Source organism: Vicugna pacos, chromosome 27, assembly GCF_048564905.1.
Source record: "Vicugna pacos chromosome 27, VicPac4, whole genome shotgun sequence".
In the NCBI taxonomy this organism is placed as follows: Eukaryota; Metazoa; Chordata; class Mammalia; order Artiodactyla; family Camelidae; genus Vicugna; species Vicugna pacos.
The window spans coordinates 17,762,007-17,785,945 of NC_133013.1; the positions used below are offsets into that span (position 1 = coordinate 17,762,007).

General features: G+C 50.7%; 1 protein-coding gene across 1 annotated transcript in view; it reads left to right on the forward strand.

Annotated features, from left to right (window-relative positions):
• ACAN (aggrecan) overlaps positions 1 to 23,939 on the forward strand; it is a 61,552-nt gene that overhangs the window by 24,213 nt on the left and 13,400 nt on the right. The window contains exons 2-12 of the mRNA XM_072950756.1: positions 2,768 to 2,844; positions 4,614 to 4,997; positions 5,937 to 6,111; positions 8,325 to 8,452; positions 9,240 to 9,533; positions 10,811 to 11,215; positions 13,080 to 13,254; positions 13,801 to 13,928; positions 15,003 to 15,296; positions 17,171 to 17,386; positions 18,191 to 22,489. Coding sequence (XP_072806857.1) covers positions 2,775 to 2,844; positions 4,614 to 4,997; positions 5,937 to 6,111; positions 8,325 to 8,452; positions 9,240 to 9,533; positions 10,811 to 11,215; positions 13,080 to 13,254; positions 13,801 to 13,928; positions 15,003 to 15,296; positions 17,171 to 17,386; positions 18,191 to 22,489 — 6,568 coding nt within the window. The 5' untranslated portion in view covers positions 2,768 to 2,774. The remainder of the gene's footprint in view (positions 1 to 2,767; positions 2,845 to 4,613; positions 4,998 to 5,936; positions 6,112 to 8,324; positions 8,453 to 9,239; positions 9,534 to 10,810; positions 11,216 to 13,079; positions 13,255 to 13,800; positions 13,929 to 15,002; positions 15,297 to 17,170; positions 17,387 to 18,190; positions 22,490 to 23,939) is intronic.

Genomic DNA, 23,939 nt, shown 5'->3' on the forward strand with positions numbered 1-23,939 from the left:
TCTCTCTTTCTCTCTCTCACACACCCACAGCCTCACTCAGGTTCAGAGTACTAACAAAACCCCCTTCAGGCCTTCTAATATTTCCCTCCTGAGAAAGCCAGTTCCTTGATGATGAATCCAGAAGTGCCACTCACACACCTCGCCTTCACCCAGCATCCGCGTCCTGCTCCCCAAAGCTCCTCTTCCCTTCGTTTCAGGCGCCCCCCTTCCCCTTCCACCAGCCCAGCTACCCAGGCCCCTCGCCACCTTTGCTTCCCATGGAGAAAGGCCTCCCTGTTGACAGGCCTGGCAGGACCCATCTCCTCACATAAAGGCTCAGTGAGTCCTGGAGACACTTGGAGTCCAGACAGAATGGAATTTCTCCCTATTTTCTTTACAGCTGAGAAAACACACACAAACACAAGAGCATATTTATTGCAATATTTCTATCCCAAAGTTTGTCTTAAAAAAAAGAAGAAATAAAATTAGTTTCTCTGCCCACATCCCCCCCACCCCAACACACATACACACACACACACACACACACACACACACACACACACTCCCTGCCCTTTTCATTGCTGGCCGAAGCCAGGGGGAAAAACTGAGCGGGCCCAGGCCCCACAGAGAACCACTGCGTCCCGGACAATGTCGGACTTGTTCAGAGAGGGAGGGAAGAAACACAACCCCGAAAACATACACAGAACTGCCCAGTGAAGGGTGTTCTGAAGGAGAAGAACAGGCGGGCCTTGTGTCTGGACGTGGTTTCCCTGAGGCTCTGGGAAGAGAGTGGCCTGGGAGACGAGCCCCCTTCTCACTGTGGGGACTCTTTCTTGGCTGTCACTGCTCACACTGGGCCTGAACCAGAGGCCCCTCAAATGCCAGAGCCTGGAGCCCCAGAGATTTTTTTTTTCTTTTGGAAGACAAAAAAATCCCTGAGGAGAAGCAAGGAGCTACTTCTTAGGCCTTCGGGATTTTCCAGACTTCCTACAACATGAGGCAGACAAGCCTCACGTTCTTGTCCGGAGCCCAGCAGCGCCCACACAAACAGCCCTTTCCTCACTCTGGGGACCGGCGTACGTGGGGTGAATGGAGGATAGTGGTGGAAAGACCACTCAAACGGCAGGCCGGGGTCACCCAAGAGGGTCCCCAGAGTCCTGGGTCCTGCCTACTCCTCCCCCACACATTCCTGAGGGAGGACCCCAGGAGCCCCTCATCCTTAACTCCATCCCGCCGCAGCCAGTGGTGACTGAGCCAATAGCGACGCCTGCTGGGCCGTCCGATACTGGCCGAGTCAAGGTCCCAGAAGCGGGCGGCCTCAGCTGGGCACTACTCTCAGCCACAGAAAGCGCTGTTCTTGTCTTTAGTTCCCTCCTCCTTGCGGAGCATCTGTGAGGCGAACACTTTTTAAACCAAGACTAAATGCTCACAGACTGAGAGGAGGGCAGGGAAGTTACCAGTGCAGGTCTGTCCAACAGAACAACTCAGTAAACATCCTCAAGTATTCGTCATGGGATGCACAGGTGTCTACGGTGGGACTGCATACCCTCTAGGCAGTGGTGCCCCATCCTACGGAGCTTTTAAAACACCTGAGGACCGCTGAAGCCCAGATGATTTCAGGGAGCAGCCAAGACTAAGAACCAGCTCTCTGGTTGATCTATTGTAAATTCAGTTGGGGCTTCTTGGGGTCTACCTGCACTGGCCCACTTGGAGTCAGGGTCCCATTTGTGCAGGAGATGCCCTTTACAAGTCATTGTCACAGATTAGTATAGTTAGCGTGACAGTTTTCCAGCAGATGACAATAAGGAATGTTTGTTACTCTAATTCACATGAAGTCATTGTTTGGGCCAGCAGGAGGGATCTAGGGGTCCAAGGCTTTCATTTCTCTCCTAAATTATTAATCTACCCATCCCACAGTCTCCTCAAGAACTCTCTGGGTGAGCATCCTTCCCTTGACTTGAACCAGGCCCCTGAATTGTGCCCCAGAACTTGGAGCATTCTCCATCCTAAAACACACAAGATCCCTGAATCTAAGTTGGTGGCAGGTCCAGATTTCATCAGGGATGTTGGGTAACTCACGTCACTTCTGTGGGTCTGGGGGATTGTGTTAGTCAGGGTTCTCCAGAGAGGCAGGACCATTGGGGTATTTGCATACCTATAGAGAGAGAGACTTATTATAAAAATTGGCTCACACGACAATGAGGTATTTGGCAAGCTAGAGAGCCAGGGTTCCAGCTGGAGTCTGAAAGCTTGAGACCCAGGCAGGAAAGACTATCTCTTCTTCCGGGGTGGTTCAAGCTTTTTGTTCTATGCAGGCCTTCAACTGATTAGATGAGGCCCACCTGCATTAGCAGGGCAATCTTCTCTATTCAGTCTACCAATTCAGATGTTAATCTCATCCCAAAACACCCTCACAGATGCACCCAGAATAACAGTTGACCAAATATTTGAGCACCCCATGGCCCAGTCGGGTTGACACAGAAAATCAACCATCACAAGCATCCTTTAGAGTGAGACTTCGCTGGTTGGAAAATGAGAGGTCCCCTAGAAAAGGCAGCAGAAGGTTTCCAGCCTCACATCTGTAATGAAACTAAGAAACTATGAAGGTTTTGTGAGGAGGGGATTCTTGGAGAAGATATCTCTCAAATCAAATGCAACCTCCTTACCTTGGTGTGATTTCAGATCCATGGGTGTGGAGTTAATCTCACTCGTCCTGTGACAAATGCCCTCAACTTCACTGTAGCTGAACCTCCAAATAATACCTCTGCTTCTGCCTCCCCTCTTCCAGGTGAACTATGACCACTCTACTCTTGGTGTTTGTGACTCTGAGGGTCATCGCAGCAGCCATCTCAGTAGAAGTTTCAGGTGAGGACACTCCCACACATGCCCCATTTAACCAGCAGGCACTGAGGACTGGACTCCGGGGACAGAGAACCAAGCCTGGCACTGCTAGTCCTGGTGCTTGCTCTGAACCATCACATTAGAGAAGGGACTCCCTCTGATCCTCCTCCAGCCCCAGTTCTCCCTAAAGGATGAGGAGTCTGGGCCAACAAGACTTGTCCACCCAGATCTGTGCTCCCTCTGGGTACCCAGGATGTCCAGAATTCCCTAAAAACTGGACCCAAGTCTCTTCCAAGGCTGCATGGGTCTCTCCTTTGAGTCTGTCCTCTCATGAGGGGACCACACCCCTGGTGTGAGCTGCCCCTAGGCTGGGGGGAGAGTGAAGGGGTGGCTGTTCGGGTGTGGACAGAGCTGGGATGTGAGGGCCGGGATAAACACCGACCTCTCACAGTGCAGAGCAGTGACGGGACGACAGGCGCCCTGATTTCCCCTCCTCCAGCTTGGCCACCACCTCCCAAAGCAAAGCTCTAAGGAATCCAAGAATTCTAAATTTGAATCTGGCTTTTCATTTTGAAAGGTATCACTGTCTAATAAGAAGATAGAATGTATTTTATTCAACAAGCTGTTGGCCTGATTTATAACTTTTAAATATTTAGACATACAGCCTATGGGTCTCCATTTGTACTCTTGCTCTGGGACCCACAAATATTCAGCCCCGGGCTATAACCTGGGATGGCTTACCCACACAGGCCAACCAGTTTGCTTGAGAGCTTTAAAAGCTGCAGAGCTGGTCGCTGCTGTCACTTTCGGCTGTCCCCAGAGAACTACCACCCACTAAAACCATGCTACTTCGTTGTGTGCTAGGACCGAGCATTCACAGGGAGATTTGTGTGGAAGGGCCTCATGGTGACCGCCCAGGATCTCGAAAGGTTAGGGCTGGACCTCTAACATTCCCAAATCTCCATTCCTTGCTTTGTTGTGTATCTTCCACCCACAAATATCTGAAACATTTTTATTTTCAACCTGTAGGCTTTCCTGGGAAAAAAGTTTCCATAAGTATATAACTCTCTGTGAAAGGTACTATTTTGTGAAAGCTGTTCCCTTCCCATTGCAGGGAGATTGTCTAGCGGGGTTTGGCAAACATGCTGCCTCTTTCCTATCAATGCCCTACGTGAATTTTGGTGGAGTCTAATCATATCCCAACCCCACCTCTGTCTGACTCTGCAGACTTCAGTGTCATCCTCTCTGTTGCTTCTCCAGCCAGATCCCAATCCCCCAACAGCAGAAGAGAATGACTTGTCCCTCTGCCAGATCCTGATGGAACCCAAGCAGACCTCCTCAAGTGGGACACATCTTTGACGTTTTTGTATCTTAGCTTTAAAAGTTGTGTGGATTTTCTTTTCTTCCCCATAATAATTTTTTTGACCTCCAAATAATTTTTCCACAATCTTTGAGTCAAGCAGTCACTCCAGGAAGATACCTCCTGTTTACCCTATGGCTTGGCATCCCCTAAGGTACCCCAGTCTGAGAAACAGAGAGATGGTCTCCCCTCTGAAGTTGCCCCTAGTTCTCTGCAGCCTCTACTGGCTCCATAGCTCCTGTCTTGAGGCACAGAGACCAGGGTCTTGAGGAAGCTGCTCTGGAAGGGAATCCATGTGGCACAGGAACGTCCCCCAGCACAGACACACACATGTTCATGGGTCATTGTCATTTCCAGAAGGACTGACAGGGAAGCTGGGTGGTCCTCTCCAGGCACTAACAAATCTGTCTCCCACCCCATGTCTCCCCCACAGACCCTGACAACTCTCTGAGTGTCAGCATCCCTGAACCATCCCCCCTGCGAGTCCTCCTGGGGAGCTCCCTCACCATCCCCTGCTATTTTATCCACCCCGTGCACCCCGTGACCACCGCCCCCTCCACCGCCCCTCTCGCCCCGAGAATCAAGTGGAGCCGCGTTTCCAAGGAGAAGGAGGTGGTGCTGCTGGTGGCCACCGAAGGGCAGGTGCGGGTCAACAGTGCCTACCAAGACAAGGCCACGCTGCCCAATTACCCGGCCATCCCCAGCGACGCCACCCTGGAAATCCAGAACCTGCGCTCCAATGACTCTGGGATCTATCGCTGTGAGGTGATGCACGGCATCGAGGACAGTGAGGCAACCGTGGAGGTCGTGGTGAAAGGTGAGAGCCCCCCACAGGGACACTGCTTCACCTGCGGATGGAGCCAGAGTGGCATCCTCACTGGTGTGCACCCAGGCTGGCTGGCTTTCAATCCCAGCTCCTCCCCCGCCGGTTTGCACCTCAGTCAAATTACTTAACTTCAGTTGCTTCCTCTGTAACACAGAACTGGTAATATCACTCTCTCTGGACTTTGGAGGAATTAAATACTCCCTGGTCATATTCACACTTAAATGACAGTCTTTGCTTCCTAACAGTCCTGTGACTCGGTGAGCCTTGTGATCATCCCCATTTTACAGACAAGCAAACTGAGGTTCAGTTACTGCCTGAAGTTTCCCTGGAAGTGAGCCAGAGCAATCTCCCGACTCTCCATCCAGGTGTCTTTTCCCTCCCCCACCTCCAGTTCCAGAAGCCAAAGAAAGGGATGGGGACTCCCCGGTCCCCTTTCCCTCCATTGCCCAAGGGAAATGCTTATGTCCTTGGTTGGCTTCAGAACTCCAGTCAGCACTAGATTTTTCCTGCGGGGAGGCTCTGCCACAGATGGTCCACTCCTGTGAGAGCCTTAAACAGGACTCCCACTAGGAAGCCCCTGGGCTGAGGGTGCGTGGACATCTAAGTGTCTCTTTCCCCAAAGCAAATATGGGGTCCTGGAGTGACAACAAAAAATTATAAGGAGACCAATTTTAGGTCAAGTCAGAGAACTTTCTGATGGTCAGAATTATCACAGGTATTCCAGTATGTCTTGTGGGGTAGTGGAGATGAGTTATGGGAGATGTTCCAGCAAAGGCAGAAGGACCACGTGAAGACATGGAGAGGGGATCCTCAGGGAGAGGCCAGACCAGATGTCTCTAAGGTCTCCATGACCATTGTCGTAATTCTGCAAGGACCTCCCTGGTGAGAGGCTGTGCCTGACCTGCTGTCCCACCCTCACGTGTCTTGCAGGCATCGTGTTCCATTACAGAGCCATCTCCACGCGCTACACCCTGGACTTTGACAGGGCCCAGCGGGCCTGCCTGCAGAACAGTGCCATCATCGCCACGCCCGAACAACTGCAGGCCGCCTACGAGGACGGCTTCCACCAGTGCGATGCCGGCTGGCTGGCCGACCAGACCGTCAGGTTAGCCCCCACGCCACCGTCAGAGTAGGATGGGCAGTGGGTTTTAACGGTGACCAGCACTGAGCTGAGACCAGCCTGACACCGTGGCCAACCCAGGCTGGGGCTGGAGGGATGCCTTGGCCAATTCTAAGTCAGGCACCCAGTGACCTGTCCCAAATCCTTGATCTTCTGTCCTGCGGTGGAGTGAGTAGCCACTAGCAGCTTCGCCCTACATGAGCATTTTCTCCATGGAAATTACACATCATTATTCTTTTTTTTTAATTTTTGCTTTTTTTTAACATTTTTTATTGATTTATAATCATTTTACAATGTTGTGTCAAATTCCAGTGTTCAGCACAATTTTTCAGTCATTCATGGACATATACACACTCATTGTCACATTTTTTTCTCTGTGATTTATCATAACATTTTGTGTATATTTCCCTGTGCTATACAGTGTAATCTTGTTTATCTATTCTACAATTTTGAAATCCCAGTCTATCCCTTCCCACCCTCTACCCCCCTGGTAACCACAAGTCTGTATTCTCTGTCCATGAGTCCTTAGATTCCACATATGAGCGATCTCATATGGTATTTTTCTTTCTCTTTCTGGCTTACTTCACTTAGAATGACATTCTCTAGGAGCATCCATGTTGCTGCAAATGGCGTTATGTTGTCGGTTTTTATGGCTGAGTAGTATTCCATTGTATAAATATACCACATCTTCTTTATCCAGTCACCTGTTGATGGACATTTAGGCTGTTTCCATGTTTTGGCTATTGTAAATAGTGCTGCTATGAACATTGGGGTGCAGGTGTCATCCTGAAGTAGATTTCCTTCTGGATACAAGCCCAGGAGTGGGATTCCTGAGTCATATGGCATACACATCATTATTCTTCCTACCCATTTTTTCCTTTTGCCACCATTTCTGTGCTTACTTCTTTTTTAAACATGGGTGATTACATATTTTTGTAAACAACTTTACATCCTGTTTTTTTTTCTACAGGTACAATTTCTTTCTTAGGATTTAGGATTTTGATTCACATGAAAGGCTTACTTTTATTTTTTTAAACATTTTTTTATTGATTTATAATCATTTTACAGTGTTGTATCAAATTCCAGTGTAGATCACAATTTTTCAGTTATACATGAACATATATATATTCATTGTCACCTTTTTTCCTCCGTGAGCTACCATAAGTTCTTGCATGTATTTCCCTATGCTATACAGTATACTGGGATTTCAAAATTGTAGAATACATCCTGTTTGTTTTTAATAAGGCAAGACATACATAAATTAAGCTTCTTGGCACATTTTTCCCTGAGCACAGCTGCTGAGGGATGGGTTGCCCACAGGACAGACAGAGCCCTGCCTTCTAGGGCTCTCAGTCATGTGAGTGAGCCTGTTAAGGCAAGATGAGACAGTTCATTCAGGGTGGATCAGAGCCCTGAATGCAAAAGCCAGAACCACAAAGCCACAAGAAGAAAACAAAGGAAAATATCTCTGTAATCTTGGGGTAGGCAAGACATCTTAGGACACAAAACCCATCAACAATTTTTTAAAAGAGCAAAATGAGACAACAGCCTGACATGGTGCAGAAACCCACACCTCAGCCTCAGAAAGAGCTGGGCTCAACCCCCAGCTCCGACACTTGGAAACTGTGACCTTGAATCAATTGCTTAACATCTCTGGGCCTCTGTTTCTTCCATTTAAAATACAGCAATTATAGCACTTGCTTCATTAGGTTGATATAAGACTCAAATGGTACAGAGCAGGGTTCAGCAAACCATGGCTCATGGGTCAAATCCAACTTACCCTTTGTTTCTGTAAATTAAATTTTATGGGAACACAGTCACGCCTATCTTTTTAGGTTGCTTTGCACCGCAATGGCAAGGTTGACTAGTCACAATGGAGACCCTGTGGTCTGCAAGATCTAAAATATTTACTCTCTGCCCTTTTATAGAAAAAGTTTGCAAGCCTCAAATAGAACATGCTTGGCACCAATAAATATTCAGTCAGGGGAGCTTTAATTACCAATTATGGTGAAAACATATATCTCAATAAAGCTGGGGTAAAAACTGTAAAAGCAAGTAGCCCACAGATCTAGGACAGATACTGGCAAACACATCAGTAAGTCACCATTTGCTCCCACAAGAGAGGAGGATACAAGGGCACAGTCTCCCAGCCCCCTCTGTGCCCTGAGTGTCACACCTCTACTTTGGGTTCCTGACAGGTACCCCATCCACACTCCGAGGGAAGGCTGCTATGGGGACAAGGATGAGTTTCCCGGCGTGAGAACCTATGGCATTCGTGACACCAATGAGACCTATGATGTGTACTGCTTCGCAGAGGAGATGGAGGGTGAGGCTGCCCGCCCTCTTCCCCAAAGCCCCCTGCCCAGCCCCTTCATCCTGCTGACACTCAGGATCACACAGGTCTCCTCGGGGCAGGGCACTATCCCAGGACACCACACATTCGACCCCCCTCTGCCATGCCCAGCTGGGCGGGGAGGGTAGAGTTGGGGAAGGAGGGGCCTGGCCCCCTCACTCTCCCCTTTGACGAAGGCCTCAGTGGCCCCAGGCACCTGCAAAGGTCTGGCCCACCACCCCACCCCTCCCCCAAGCACAACCTTGTTAAGTTTTCAGAAATAGTTAAAAGAGCCCACAGGCATCCCTAACGCCCCTGTGGACACTTCGGGGCCTACAGACCCCAGTTTGGAAAACCACTGCTCTGAGGGTCAAAACCTGATGCTTGCTTTTCCCATCAGAATTTGGATTTTTTTAAAGGATTGCTCTAGTGGACAATGTTTGACTCAGGAAAGACGCTCTAGTGGTGGGAAGTGCCACAGCAAACTGCGGGCGAAATGCTTTCCAGCAGGAGTTTCCATCCGGGCTTCACACTGCTCTGAGCTTTCCTCGCTTCTTTGCCTTTTCAGCAGTTTCTTTCTTGGTTCCCCTGTTTTAGGAAACCAACGTCACCCTGCCCAAAAGCCCAAAGGAAGTGGAGGGCAGGATCTGAGATATGGACCTGTGGGACCAGGGCTCGGAGAAGTTAGAGGCCAAGCCCCAGGGAACGGTGTGGATCTCCTTGGGGATGTGGGGCAGACTTGGGAGGGAGCTCCTCACCCCGCCGGCTCTGTCTTTCACAGGTGAGGTCTTTTATGCAACATCCCCGGAGAAGTTCACCTTCCAGGAGGCAGCCAACGAGTGCCGGCGGCTGGGCGCCCGGCTGGCCACCACCGGCCAGCTCTACCTGGCCTGGCAGGGCGGCATGGACATGTGCAGCGCCGGCTGGCTGGCCGACCGCAGCGTGCGCTACCCCATCTCCAAGGCCCGGCCCAACTGCGGGGGCAACCTCCTGGGCGTGAGGACCGTCTACCTGCATGCCAACCAGACGGGCTACCCGGACCCCTCATCCCGCTACGACGCCATCTGCTACACAGGTGGGGCTGGGCCGGAGGCCGGAGGGGAGCTCCAGCCACCGTAACTGGGGCTCAGAGGACAAGATCTTAGAATGGGGGGTTGGTTTTTACTTCCATTAAGGGGCCACTAGGTACCTGAACCCCGTGCCTTAGCACCTCCCTATTTTCACTGATTCCTAGAAGAGCTAAGATAGAATCACTGGAGGCTGCTGTGCACCCAGCCCTGTCTCCTCAGCCCAGAACAGAGAGGGGAAAGCATGAGATTTTTAGTCTGTTTTCTCAGGTTTGAATCACCCCTTTGCTGCCAGCTACCGTTCAGCTGTGGCAAAGTCAAGGCCCTGAGCCTCACTTTCCTCCTCTGTCTAGTGGGAAGATGGTGGTCCTGCATGGAAGATGGGGAAGAATGCTGGCTCTGTCCTTTCAAATTGAATGCACTTCAAAAGGAGAACAAAAGTGTTATTGAAAAGGGTGGGGGAAAGTTTTGGCAGGGACTTTATTTTGAAAATTTGGACTAAAACTTTAAAAAATAAGGTTTTTATCTTGTATTTTACACAGTCTAGGTTATAATTAGAATTAACTGCTAGTTCTTGGAGAAAAAAACAATGAATAATATGGAGGTGCATGAATTTTATGACAAAATTGGTGCTAGCACGGTGACATAGCTCATTTCACGTTTAACTTTCACAGCCCGATCTTACATAAAGAGGGTTATTTTTGCAAAAATGATTAGGATTTTCCCCCAAAGCCTCTCTTAACCTTTCAATATTCTCACCACCCTGTCTGAAGTAGTAGCACCTTCATGGATGTTCTCTTTATTTTAATTACTAAGCGGCTCGTTTCTGCCAGACCCCTGTGTGTTCGTGACTCAGGCAGGCAGTTCTCTCCTGTCACTTTCGTCGATTTCATGAACTTCTGCATCTTTGGGAAGATTTTTCAGGTTCTCTTTGTAACTGACTTACGTTAGCCATTGGCTAGTTACAACATCACACGGCCACAGGATACCCACAAGATAGGTAAGGAGGCAGCTGGCATTGATCAGGAAGGGATGTTGGAGCAGGATGCTTTCACAAGCACTGAGCTGATTGGTCAGTATCCTGGGCTGTGATGAGTACATTCTTTTTTAATCTGGAAACCGTGGGCGCCATTATAATAAATACTCAAATTGTTGAGGGCCTCTGAAAGGGGCCAGACACACAGTGGGTGCTTTCCTTCCTTAGCAGGGGAGGAGGTGATCTGAGGCTCATCTCTGAGCCAGCCCCAGGCTGAGCACTAATGCGTGTCTTTGTCCCCTACCCCAGGTGAAGACTTTGTGGACATCCCAGAAAGCTTCTTCGGGGTGGGTGGTGAGGGGGACATCACCATCCAGACGGTGACCTGGCCTGATGTGGAGCTGCCCCTGCCCCAAAACATCACCGAGGGCGAAGCGCGAGGCAGCGTCATCCTCACGGTGAAACCCGTCTTTGATGTGTCCCCCACTGGCCTGGAGCCTGAGGAGCCCTTCACATTTGCGACTCACGTAGAGACCACTGCCTTCCCGGAGGCTGAGAACAGGACAGGAGAGGCCACCAGGCCCTGGGCCTTTACCGAGGAGTCCACGCCTGTCCTGGGCTCCCCCACGGCCTTCACCAGTGCAGACCTTGTTGTGCAGGTGACCGCAGTCCCAGGTGCAGCTGAGGTCCCAGGGCAGCCACGACTGCCAGGGGGTAAGTGCCCACCCCTCAGGGGGCTGCAACGGGGACTGGTGCAGAGAACTTGGCCTGTGGGTTTCTATGCCTTCAACTTAACCTGGGACCTGGGACAAGCCTCCCTCCTCTCAGACTTGGCTCTTCTCTCTTGTGAGGCAAGCGGGATGGACCAGACCAGTGATGCCCATGCTAGTGTGTGTGTGTGTCTCTTTCATTACAAAGCATTTCCTTCCAGTGAAGTCATAGGTGGAGACTAGTGTATGTATCAACAGGTAAAGGCGAAGTGCGGTGGAGAACGGGGTCTCTTTACAGGGGCCCACCTCGCCCCATCAGGCACTTCCACAGAATAGAGCTGCTTGAAAAGAGCTGCACTGGGTGACCCCTGAACCCCTCAAAGCACTGAGCCTCCAGGTCAGGGGTCAGCAAACCACGGCCAGTGGGCCAAATCCAGCTCACCACCTGTTTTATACAGTCCATGAACTAAGAATTAAGAATAGTAGTAAGAATCTTTCTAAAGAGATGAAGGGAAAAGACAAAAGAAGAGTAATATTTTGTGACATATCATGAAAATTATCTGAAATTCACATTTTAATGCCCACAAATAAAGTTCAATTGAAACAAAGCCACATCCATTTGTTAACATGTTGTCTGTGGCGAATTTAGGGCTATCATGGTAGAATTAAGTAGTTTTAGGCCACAAAGCTTACAATGTGTTCTGCCTGGCCCTTTCCAGAAAAAGTTTGCCACCCTTGTTCTGGGATGATGGTATTTCAGGTGGCTCATAAGTGTCTGGAGAACTGGGGTGTCACATCACAGGGAGCTCAGCTGGTCCCCAAACACATCCATGAACAGGAAGGACATTCTGGGGCCTCCATCAGGGCTTTGGTGATGTCTCCTCCTGGGGGAGGGGCAGATGGATGCTGCCATCCACCATCACACCCACAATGCCACCAAGTGGGGTTTTAGCCTGAACTGCCCAGATAAATACAGTGTGTTAAGAAGGAAGAATTGTTGAGAAGTTTGGGATAACACCAATGATGTCTGGGTCCCAGGGTGGGTCCAAGGCTGAAGGGACCCTCACTCTCTCCACATGGCCACCACATAAGAAGGTACCAGTGGACAGATGAGCATCTAACACAGGATAGGACAAAGAATGTGGAACAGACTCAGCCTGGGGATCCACAACTGTGACATAAACTGGCCAGTCACCCAGGTGACAAGTGTGCATGCACACTTGTTTTTGACACTTCCCTGGGTGACTGACCAGTTTATATGGAGTAAGTGGGGGCTCAAGGACAGGCTGTGTGGACCCTAGCCCCTTTGGGAATCTGGCAAAGCTATGAGTCACTCCCCAGCAATATGCCTGATGCACCCACACAAACTTTTGCAGCCACTTTCAGGAAGGCCATCCACCCCCTGAACCCGGGACTCTGGGCCTAGTGGAGGAAATGCTACTGATTGTTTGGTTTCTTCCTTCTCCTTCTCTACTGTTTCCAGATGCTTTGTAATGATTGTTTGTTCTTTATACAATAAGAATAAAATGCATTTGTTCTAAAGAGTAAAGGGACAAATGAGCACCCTGAGAGTGAGGAGCCCAGGAAGGAGGGTTGGGGAGGTCTATGGCAGAAGAGTCCTAGAAAGCTCCCTCAGAGGTGGATTTCAGGAGCAGTTTGAACAAGTAGAGAAAAACCACTCGGCTGGGAATCAGATCAGGAGTAGGAAAGGAAGAGGGATGAGAGGAAGTCACTCCTCAAGAAGCCAGGGCTCTCTCCATGCCCTCAGAGCCTCGAGAATCCAGCCCCATGGGCACCAGCATTGTGGTACCCAGTCCATGCCCTGAGCCTGCCCTGTCTCTCCTTCTCTCCCTCTCCTCCCCACCCAGGGGTCGTGTTCCACTACCGCCCAGGCTCCTCCCGCTACTCGCTAACCTTCGAGGAGGCACAGCAGGCCTGCCTGAGCACCGGGGCCGTCATCGCCTCACCAGAGCAGCTCCAGGCCGCCTATGAAGCAGGCTACGAGCAGTGTGACGCCGGCTGGCTACAGGACCAGACCGTCAGGTGACAGACGAGCTGGGCTCCCCTCCCAGCCCAAACCCAACCCTGAGAGATCAGACTTGGAGAACGAGAGCCTGCGGCAGCCAGCACAAAGCAGGCACCTGCCACACTGCGGGTTAATTAATTAATTAATGGCGCATGGTCACTCCTTTAATTTCTCCCCTAGACAAGACATATACTGAGAGTGTGGGGAAGGGCCCCGGGTGACATTAACTCCTTGGTCATTTCCCCCCCCCCCTTAAGAGACATAGAGAAGGAGAGCCCCTCCTCAAGCCCCCAGTGCCCTCCAGTTTGACCCGTGCCCTGCCTTGCCATGGGGTCTGTTCTGAAGCCAGAATCCCTCCCTTCCCACCCAAAGACCCCAGACCCTTTCCCTTGCCATGCAAGGAACTTGCTGCATGAGAGGTTCCTTCCTAGTTTGAATCCCATTGGACAACAGAAGACACACCTGCCTGAGTCTCCAAGTGACCTTCTGGCCTCACCCTGGGGTCCTGCATCCCCCAGCCCCCAGAACAGGCCTTCATCCATCCCTCCTACCCTCCTCTGCAGATACCCCATTGTGAGCCCACGGACCCCATGTGTGGGTGACAAGGACAGCAGCCCAGGGGTCAGGACCTACGGTGTGCGGCCACCATCAGAAACCTATGATGTCTACTGCTACGTGGACAGGCTCGAGGGTACAGGCCACATTCTCACATTTTGGGTTCTAGACAGCAGGGGTCTGATGGGAAGCCACAGAGGAGGGGGAGTTACCATCCACCTAGTCCCATTCCCACCTGGGCTGGAAGCAGGGGGCAGAGTGTTTAAGAAAGAAAGCCCCCCCAGCTCCTCTCCCAGGTCAGGCCCCTTCTCTCCCCCTCAGGTGGTTCACAAGGACTCCCCAGCACTGCGGGAGAGCATTGTTTTCTTTAAAAAGCAATGAGTTCTGTGGATAAATGAATCAATTCACTTATACCAAGAAGTGTTATATACACTACCTGCTTCATAGAGAATCTCAATGCACATGAACAAATCAAAGACTCTAAAAAGTCCTTCAGTAAGAAAAAGTCTCTAACTCTGCTTAACCAAGCATTTGACCAAGCTTATTTAAACACAGACCCTTTATTTGATTTTATTTTATTTCTTTTCATTTCAATTAAAATCACCAAATTACTGTTTCACTGAACCCAATTTTGGAAATGCTGGCATTCTGGAAAGATTTCAGCATTGCCATTCACTTGTTTTGGAACCTGGACAAATTACTTCTCTAGGCCTCAATTTCCTCATCTGTAAAATGGGGTTGATTTATGCTAATATCAGAGACTTTTTTTGAGTATCAAATGAGATGTCCATGAGAAGTGCCAGGTATAAGCAGATGTTCAGTAAATGTGAACTTCCTTCCCCTAAATCAGACAGGGACCTGGGTAGAGTTCGAGGTGCTGGGACCCAACACCCAACAGTGGCAACAGGACCCACCCCCTGCCTTCCATGAGTTCACAGGGTGGGATGAGGGTTGGGGTGGGGCCACAAGTCCACAGCATTCGGTGCTCGATGATTTCGTGCTGTGGTTTAGAGGAACACAGGGTACCCAAGGGAGTACCTCTCCTAGCTGGAGGAGGGGGTGCCTAAGTGCGACTGGAGAATCTAGAAAGGAGGGAAGGAGGGGAGAGTGACCACCTCATCGTGATTCAGCTGCCCTGCCCCTGGGTGAGCAGAGGCTGCTCTGGCCATGGGGGTGGAGGATCACACCTGCCACCTGCCTCTGCCCCCAGGGGAGGTGTTCTTCGCCACACGCCTGGAGCAGTTCACCTTCCAGGAAGCCCAGGAGTTCTGTGAATCCCAAAACGCCACACTGGCCTCCACAGGCCAGCTCTATGCTGCCTGGAGCCGTGGCCTGGACAAGTGCTATGCCGGCTGGCTGTCCGACGGCAGCCTCCGCTACCCCATCGTCACCCCAAGGCCCGCCTGCGGTGGGGAAAAGCCAGGCGTGAGAACCGTCTACCTCTACCCTAACCAAACAGGCCTCCTGGACCCATTGTCCCGGCACCACGCCTTCTGCTTCCGAGGTATGTGTCCTTACCTCTCTTCCAGCTCCCCTTCAATCTAGGGGGAGTGACTCCCCTGGGTTCACTCCTCCTGACCTCTGTCCATCCATCAGAGCAAAAAGAATAGGCTTTGACCCCAAGGCAAGTACATCCTTCTAAGGTGCCCCTAGAGACACATAGAAAGAAATGAGTAAGAACTTGGGCTCTAAAATCAGACAGACCTGAATTATGGCTTAGTAGCTGTGTGACCCTGGGCAAGTCACTCAACCTATCTGTTCCTGTGCTTCATCTTTTTTTGTTTTGTTTTGTTTTTGTGAAAGAGGTAATTAGGTTTATTTACTTATTTATTTTTTAATGGCAGTACTGGAAATTGAACTCAGGACCTTCTGCACATTAGGCATGCACTCTACCACTGAGCTATACCCTCCCCTCTGCTTCATCTTTAAAATAGTGATATAATAGTTCCTACCACAAAGACTTGCCATAAGGATTAACTGGGATAATACATGCAAAACACTTGGTATAGTCCCTGGGACGTTGTAAATGCTCAATAAATGTTAGCTTTATTGTGATAAATAAATGGCATATATTAAAAGGTGTACAAATTAAAACAGTATATATATTATTTTAATTTGTACACCCTTGTCAAATTTTACGCCCACTTCTAAATATTTTTGTGATGAGTTTAGTCAAATCACTCTATTATTCTTCACTAAGCACCAGAAATTCACATTTTTAATTGACCCATGCTGAGGACTTGATGCCATGTTACCAAAGGTCTGAGAGGGATGTCAGACAATTCAGTGGGCCTGGCCAAAACCTCATTGGACTCACAGGGTCCATGAGTCTAGATCACTGACTAGAATGTAGATTGCAGTAATGGCTTGTGCCACATTTAACATCTTATACATCAAAACGCAGTATATTTGTAACTTCTTATGAATTTGTAATTATTTCAAAATAAAGTTAATAAAAAAAAAAAACCCTGAGTGTCCCCAAGTTTCCCAGACTTCCAGCATCACCTTTTAAAACCTAATTCAAAGTAAGTTCAGTCCCACTCTGCCAGTCCCAAGAAAGCCAGTTCCCTTCCAGAAAGTTTGATGAGACTCTTGCCCTCAAACCCCTCTCCCTGCTCTGGGCATCAAAAGCCCAGCCAGTTAGCCTCCCAGTAAATTCCCAGCCATGCAGTGGCACCATCCATCCACGACCCTCCATGCACTCAGCCTTTCATATAACTGCCATGCAGTTTGGCTTCCTTCTCCATCAAGCCCACTGCTGTTCACCCCTAAACTAGAACAGTTACCCTCAGCCAATGAATCCTGCCTTCGTCCCTCCAGTGTCAGGATGGCTTCATGCATTTTAAATAGCACTCTCCTGATTTTGACCCAGACACACTTAGTATATAATTTCTGTCCCCAAGAAAGGAAGCATCGTGCAGTAGTTGAGAGCAGAGTCTGGCACGAGACACTTGGGTTCAAAGACTAGATCTGCCACTTATAAGCCACTGACACTGAGCAAGTCACTTAACTCTGTGCCTTAGTTTCCTTATCTGTAAATGACATCATAGTATGTATCTCACATGGCTGTTATGAGATAAAATGATTTTGTATATATAACACCTTTAAAGAGTGCCTGGCATATACAATACAGTCTGCAGAAAAGGTGCCCCAGACCACCCTGAAATAAAGTGCTGATGGTGTGTGCATAGGCCATGCAAATGGCTCTTATTAATTGGAGACAAGAGCCATCTCACTGGACTGGGTAGGGCTGGAAAGTCGAGGACCAGCAAGGTTTGTACACAGGTCTGGCCCACCCCAGAGTCACCTAGCTCCCCTGAAGTATGGGGATGGGTCACACTGGTAAGAAGGAACCCTCACCATCCACATCCTTTTTAGGTGTCTCAGCAGCGCCCTCTCCAGGAGAAGAGGAGGGTGGCACAGCCACACCACTCCCTGGCGTGGAGGACTGGATCGCTACCCACGTGGAGCCCGGTGTGGCTGCTGTCCCCGTGGGGGAGGGGACGACTGCAATCTCAGAGTTCACCACTGAGCCAGAAAAGCAGACGGAGTGGGAAGCCCCCTACACCCCAGTGGGCACTTCCCCACTGCCAGGTCCGTGGGGCTCGGGCTCAGGGGTGTGTCTTGATGCTTCACGTGCCTGCGGGCCTAGGGTGTGCTGTAGGGGGTGGTGTGGTTTCTCTCCCTGGGACCTGTGCTCTGTTTCCCCAGCCCTGTCACTAGGCACCTCAGCTGGCCTCTAGGACCAACCCCCATGGGTCTTCTCTTTTTCTCTATTTTCCAAATCCTCTGTAATAGGGCTCTCAGAATTAAAAGAGTTGGTGTATTTTTGCAAACACCGCCTGGCCCTCCCAGCCTCAGAGGGATGGGTTCCAACGAACAATTCTCACATCCAAGGAGTATCAGCATGGTCGGAAGAACTTATTAAAACACGGTGTGCCGGGTCCCACCCCAGAGTTCCTGATTCAGTGGGACTGGGGTAGGATCTGAGAATTTGCTTTTCTGTCAGGCTCCCAGGTGATACTGGTGCTGAGGGTCTGGAGACCACACTTTGAAAGTCATGGGTTTAGATAAATGAGATGCTACTGTAGAAGTACTTGAAAGATGACCTTGATTGCCTTCATCTGGCAGTCAGGCCCCCATATCCTATGGCTTGTGGGGATGGCACCCGCTAGAGACTCACAAAGCACAGCATGAGGGTGACAGGGAGTTTCCTGGTCCCCATCCTTCCCAAGAGGCTGTGTGAGGTTCCTAATTAGAAAATGTCTGGACACATCCCTGAGCTCTTGAAAGAAAAGTTTTACTGTGGAAGGAATGGAATTCAGTTTCTCTGCATGAGCTTAAAATGGGGCAGAGTTACTAAATCCACGTCTCATCTTTCTTCTTCCTTTTCTCCAGGGATCCCTCCTACGTGGCCTCCCACTAGCGCACCAACAGAGGAGAGCACAGCAGGCCCTTCTATAACAGAAGTGCCCTTCACCTCAGAGAAGCCATTCCCCTCAGAGAAGCCATTCCCCTCAGAGGAGCCATTCCCTTCGGAGAAACCTTTCCCCTCAGAGGAACCATTTCCCTCAGAGAAGCCATTCCCCTCAGTGGAGCCATTCCCGTCAGAGGAGCCATTCCCCTCAGAGAAGCCATCCACACTTTCAGCCCCAGTGCCCAGTAGGACCGAGCTGCCAGGCTCTGGGGAGGTCTCTGGGGTACCCGAAGTCAGTGGTGACTTCACAGGCAGTGGAGAAATTTCAGGACACCTGGACTCCATTTGGCAGCCCTCAGGGGAAAGTGCAAGTGGACTGCCCTCTGAAGACCTTGACTCTAGTGGGCTAACCTCTGCAGTGGGCTCAGGCCTGCCTGTGGAAAGCGGACTGGCTTCAGGGGATGAGGATAGAATTATATGGCCCAGCACTCCTAAAGTTGACAGGTTGCCCTCAGGAGGTGAGGTACCAGAGGTCTCTGCTTCTGGAGTAGGGGACCTCAGTGGGCTACCCTCTGGAGAAGGTCCAGAAGTCTCTGTTTCTGGAGTAGAGGACCTCAGCAGACTTCCTTCTGGAGAAGGTCCAGAAGTCTCTGTTTCTGGAGTAGAGGATCTCAGCAGACTTCCTTCTGGGGAAGGTCCAGAAGTCTCTGCCTCAGGAGTAGAGGACCTCAGCAGACTTCCTTCTGGAGAAGGTCCAGAAGTCTCTGCTTCTGGAGTAGAGGACCTCAGCAGACTTCCTTCTGGGGAAGGTCCAGAAGTCTCTGTTTCTGGAGTAGAGGATCTCAGCAGACTTCCTTCTGGAGAAGGTCCAGAAGTCTCTGCCTCTGGAGTAGAGGACATCAGCAGACTTCCTTCTGGAGAAGGTCCAGAAGTCTCTGCCTCTGGAGTAGAGGACCTCAGCAGACTTCCTTCTGGAGAAGGTCCAGAAGTCTCTGCCTCTGGAGTAGAGGATCTCAGCAGACTTCCTTCTGGAGAAGGTCCAGAAGTCTCTGTTTCTGGAGTAGAGGACCTCAGCAGACTTCCTTCTGGGGAAGGTCCAGAAGTCTCTGTTTCTGGAGTAGAGGACCTCAGCAGACTTCCTTCTGGGGAAGGTCCAGAAGTCTCTGCCTCTGGAGTAGAGGACCTCAGCAGACTTCCTTCTGGAGAAGGTCCAGAAGTCTCTGCCTCTGGAGTAGAGGACCTCAGCAGACTTCCTTCCGGAGAAGGTCCAGAAGTCTCTGCCTCTGGAGTAGAGGATATCAGCAGACTTCCTTCTGGAGAAGGTCCAGAAGTCTCTGCCTCTGGAGTAGAGGATCTCAGCAGACTTCCTTCCGGAGAAGGTCCAGAAGTCTCTGTTTCTGGAGTAGAGGACCTCAGCAGACTTCCTTCTGGGGAAGGTCCAGAAGTCTCTGCCTCGGGAGTAGAGGATCTCAGCAGACTTCCTTCTGGAGAAGGTCCAGAAGTCTCTGTTTCTGGAGTAGAGGACCTCAGCAGACTTCCTTCTGGGGAAGGTCCAGAAGTCTCTGCCTCGGGAGTAGAGGATCTCAGCAGACTTCCTTCTGGAGAAGGTCCAGAAGTCTCTGCCTCTGGAGTAGAGGACCTCAGCAGACTTCCTTCTGGGGAAGGTCCAGAAGTCTCTGCTTCAGGAGTAGAGGACCTCAGTAGACTTCCTTCTGGAGAAGGTCCAGAAGTCTCTGCCTCAGGAGTAGAGGATCTCAGCAGACTTCCTTCTGGAGAAGGTCCAGAAGTCTCTGCCTCTGGAGTAGAGGATCTCAGCAGACTTCCTTCCGGAGAAGGTCCAGAAGTCTCTGTTTCTGGAGTAGAGGACCTCAGCAGACTTCCTTCCGGAGAAGGTCCAGAAGTCTCTGCCTCTGGAGTAGAGGATATCAGCAGACTTCCTTCTGGAGAAGGTCCAGAAGTCTCTGCCTCTGGAGTAGAGGATCTCAGCAGACTTCCTTCTGGAGAAGGTCCAGAAGTCTCTGTTTCTGGAGTAGAAGACTTCACTAAACTTCCTTCTGGAGGTGAAGATCATCTAGAAACTTCTGCTTCAGGAGTAGGAGACCTTAGTGGACTTCCTTCTGGAAGGGAAGGTCTGGAGAGCTCTGCTTCTGGAGCTGAGGATCTCAGTGGGTTGACTACTGGAAAAGAAGACTTGATTGGTTCAGCTTCTGGAGACTTGGACTTTGGCAGAATACCTTCTGAAACTCTAGGAAGTGGACAAGCTCCAGAAGCAGGTGGCCTTCCCTCTGGATTTAGTGGTGAGTATTCTGGAGTGGACCTTGGAAGTGGCCCATCCTCTGGCCTTCCTGACTTTAGTGGACTTCCATCTGGTTTCCCAACTGTCTCCCTAGTGGATACTACGTTGGTGGAAGTGGTCACAGCCACCACTGCCGGTGAACTGGAAGGAAGGGGAACCATTGGCATCAGTGGTGCTGGAGAAACATTTGGGCTGCCCTTCAGTGAGTTGGACATTAGTGGGGGAGCAAGTGGACTCCCTTCAGGAGCTGAACTCAGTGGCCAGGCATCTGGGTCTCCTGACATTAGTGGGGAAACATCTGGACTCTTTGATGTCAGTGGACAGCCGTCAGGGTTTCCTGACATTAGTGGGGGAACATCTGGGTTTTTTGAGGTCAGTGGGCAGCCATCAGGGTTTTCTGGGGAAACATCTGGCGTGACTGAGCTTAGTGGACTATCCTCCGGACAACCTGATATCAGTGGAGAAACTTCTGGAGTTCTTTCTGGCATTGGTCAACCATTTGGCATAACCGACCTGAGTGGAGAAACATCTGGGATCCCTGATCTCAGTGGGCAGCCATCAGGGTTCCCCGGGTTCAGTGGGACAACATCCGGAATCCCTGGCCTGGTTTCTGGTGCCATGAGTGGCAGTGGTGAATCTTCTGGCATTACATTCGTGGACACCAGTTTGGTTGAGGTGACCCCAACTACATTTAAAGAAGAAGAAGGTTTAGGATCCGTGGAACTCAGTGGCCTCCCTTCAGGAGAGGCAGAACTCTCAGGCACATCTGGGATAGTGGATGTCAGTGGACTACCTTCTGGAGCAATTGAGTCCAGTGGGTTTACATCCCAGCCTCCAGAATTCAGTGGCCTGCCAAGTGGAGTAGCTGAAGTCAGTGGAGAATCCTCTGGAGCTGAGACTGGGAGCAGCCTGCCCTCAGGAGCATATGACGGCAGTGGACTTCCATCTGGTATCCCCACTGTCTCTCTTGTAGACAGAACTTTGGTGGAATCTGTAACCCAGGCTCCAACAGCCCAGGAAGCAGGAGAAGGGCCTTCGGGCATTTTGGAACTTAGTGGTGCCCATTCTGGAGCACCAGACATGTCTGGAGATCATTCAGGACTTTTGGACCTCAGTGGGCTTCAGTCTGGGCTGGTAGAACTCAGTGGAGAGCCATCAAGCACTCCATATTTTAGTGGAGACTTTTCTGGCACCACTGATGTAAGTGGGGAATCCTCTGCAGCCACGAGCACCAGTGGGGAGGCCTCAGGTCTCCCAGAAGTGACTTTAATCAGCTCTGCGTTTGTGGAGGGTGTTACTGAACCAACTGTTTCCCAGGAACTTGGCCAAAGACCCCCTGTAACGTACACCCCCCAGCTTTTTGAGTCCAGTGGAGAAGCCTCTGCATCTGGGGATGCACCAAGGTTCCCTGGGTCTGGGGTAGAAGCGTCATCAGTCCCAAAATCTGGCAGTGAGACACCTGCCTACCCTGAGGCCGAGGTGGGGGTATCGGCTGCGCCTGAGATCAGCGGAGGCACTTCCGGGTCCCCTGATCTGATTGAAACCACCTCCGCCTTCCATGAAACTGACCTGGAGGGAGCCTCAGGCCTGGGAGTGAGCGGCAGCACCTCAGCCTTTCAGGAAGTCCCCAGGGAGGGCTCAGCCACCCCAGAAGTGAGTGGAGAGTCAACCACCACCTATGATGTGGGCACAGAGGCTTCGGGCTCTCCGGCCACTCCCGTGGCTTCTGGAGACAGGACTGAAATCAGCGGAGACCTGTCTGGCCACACCTCGGGGTTGAATGTTATCATCAGCACCACCATCCCAGAGTCTGAGTGGACCCAGGAGACCCAGCGCCCTGCAGAGGCGCATCTAGAAATTGAGTCCTCAAGCCCCGTGCACTCAGGAGAAGAGACCCAAACAGCTGAAACAGTCACCTCCCCGACAGATGCTTCCATCCCAGCCTCTCCGGGAGGAACAGATGAATCAGAGGCAACCATGGCAGGTATTGTTGGGGTTGTTTTCCTTTAAATGGATTTGGGTCGTTCAGACTGTAGCATAGTGGGAAGCAGTGTAGATTCATGGTTCTGAGCACAGCTCCACCACAGATTAGCTGTGCCACCTCAGGCAAGTTTCTTAACCTCTCTGAGCCTCATCTGTAAAACAGGAATAGTACCAGGGAAGATTAAACAAGATATAAATAGATAGAGAACAAGCACTTAGTATCATACTTTGCACACAGTACACACTTATAGATTAGTGATTGTTACTGTTACAGGGGAGTTCCATCACTAGAACATTTATATGTGAATTTAACCACCTCTACTCTGCACAGGACGCACTATTTAGACAGTGCTGGCGATTCTGCACTATTTAGACAGTGCTGGCGATTCTGCTCATGCCCCTTTCCCAGTGAGTGAATGTGAGATGAGAGAATGAATCTACTTATGACATGTGTACTCAAACAATTACTTTGTACCAGGTTAAAACCTGCACAATTTAAGGAATTTTGGCTATGCACTGCCTTTAGACCCTGTGTCCCCACTCCCACCCTGGTGCAGGTGACTCATCTGTACTGTGATAATTGTCTCACTCCACACAGCCCCAGCCCTGAGCACCAGAAGCTGATAATTTTCCTTTGCTTTTTGCTTTGGGATCCCTTGCATCCCTCTGTGTGCTGAGAGATCTTTCCCATTCAGAGAGCACCCCCACCCGGATGCTGGGGGCTTGGGAGCGACAGAGTACCCAGAATCATGTTGACCCAAAGCCAGCCTTGTGGGCTTCTGGGGCCCTGGGCCCCGATCTCAAGGTCTTGGAGGCCACAATGTACCCTAGGCGGCTATGTTCTTGATGTTCAGCCTCTCCCAGGGGGTTATAGCCCCTGTCAGGTCCTGTGCCGAGGAGCCCTGCGGTGCTGGAACCTGCCAGGGGACGGAGGGACACGTCATATGCCTGTGCCCCCCTGGCCACACTAGCAAGCACTGTGACATAGGTAAGACCCTCATCAGCCATGGGGGGCGCAGGCAGAGAGGACCCCTTCATCCCTAGGAAAAGCCGCAGGTGGAAGGTGGCAACTAAGGTCAATGGAGGCACAGGCTTCGCAGACAGGGAAGGAGAGGTCCACAGTGATGCGCTGGGGTAGCAGCCGTAGGTAAACAGGGCATGTCTTTGTAGAGAATCTGTTCTACACGGCAGTTTAGGAGAAAAAGTAAAGTAAATTAGAGAAGTAGTTTGGGTTTTCTCAAGCCAATGATTGTGTTATGAGTAGAAAGCAAAATGTACTTAAATTTTGAAGATAAAACTTGAGGCTTCATAGAAATGTTGAGCCAGGGTATGTACTGGAGAGAGCCAATCACAGCCCACAGTCCCTGGGAGGGAAACGGCAGGGGCGGTTGCACCGTGCAGTGTGAACCTCTCCAGGGAAGCCCCTACGGTCCCCTCTATGCTTAGGTCTG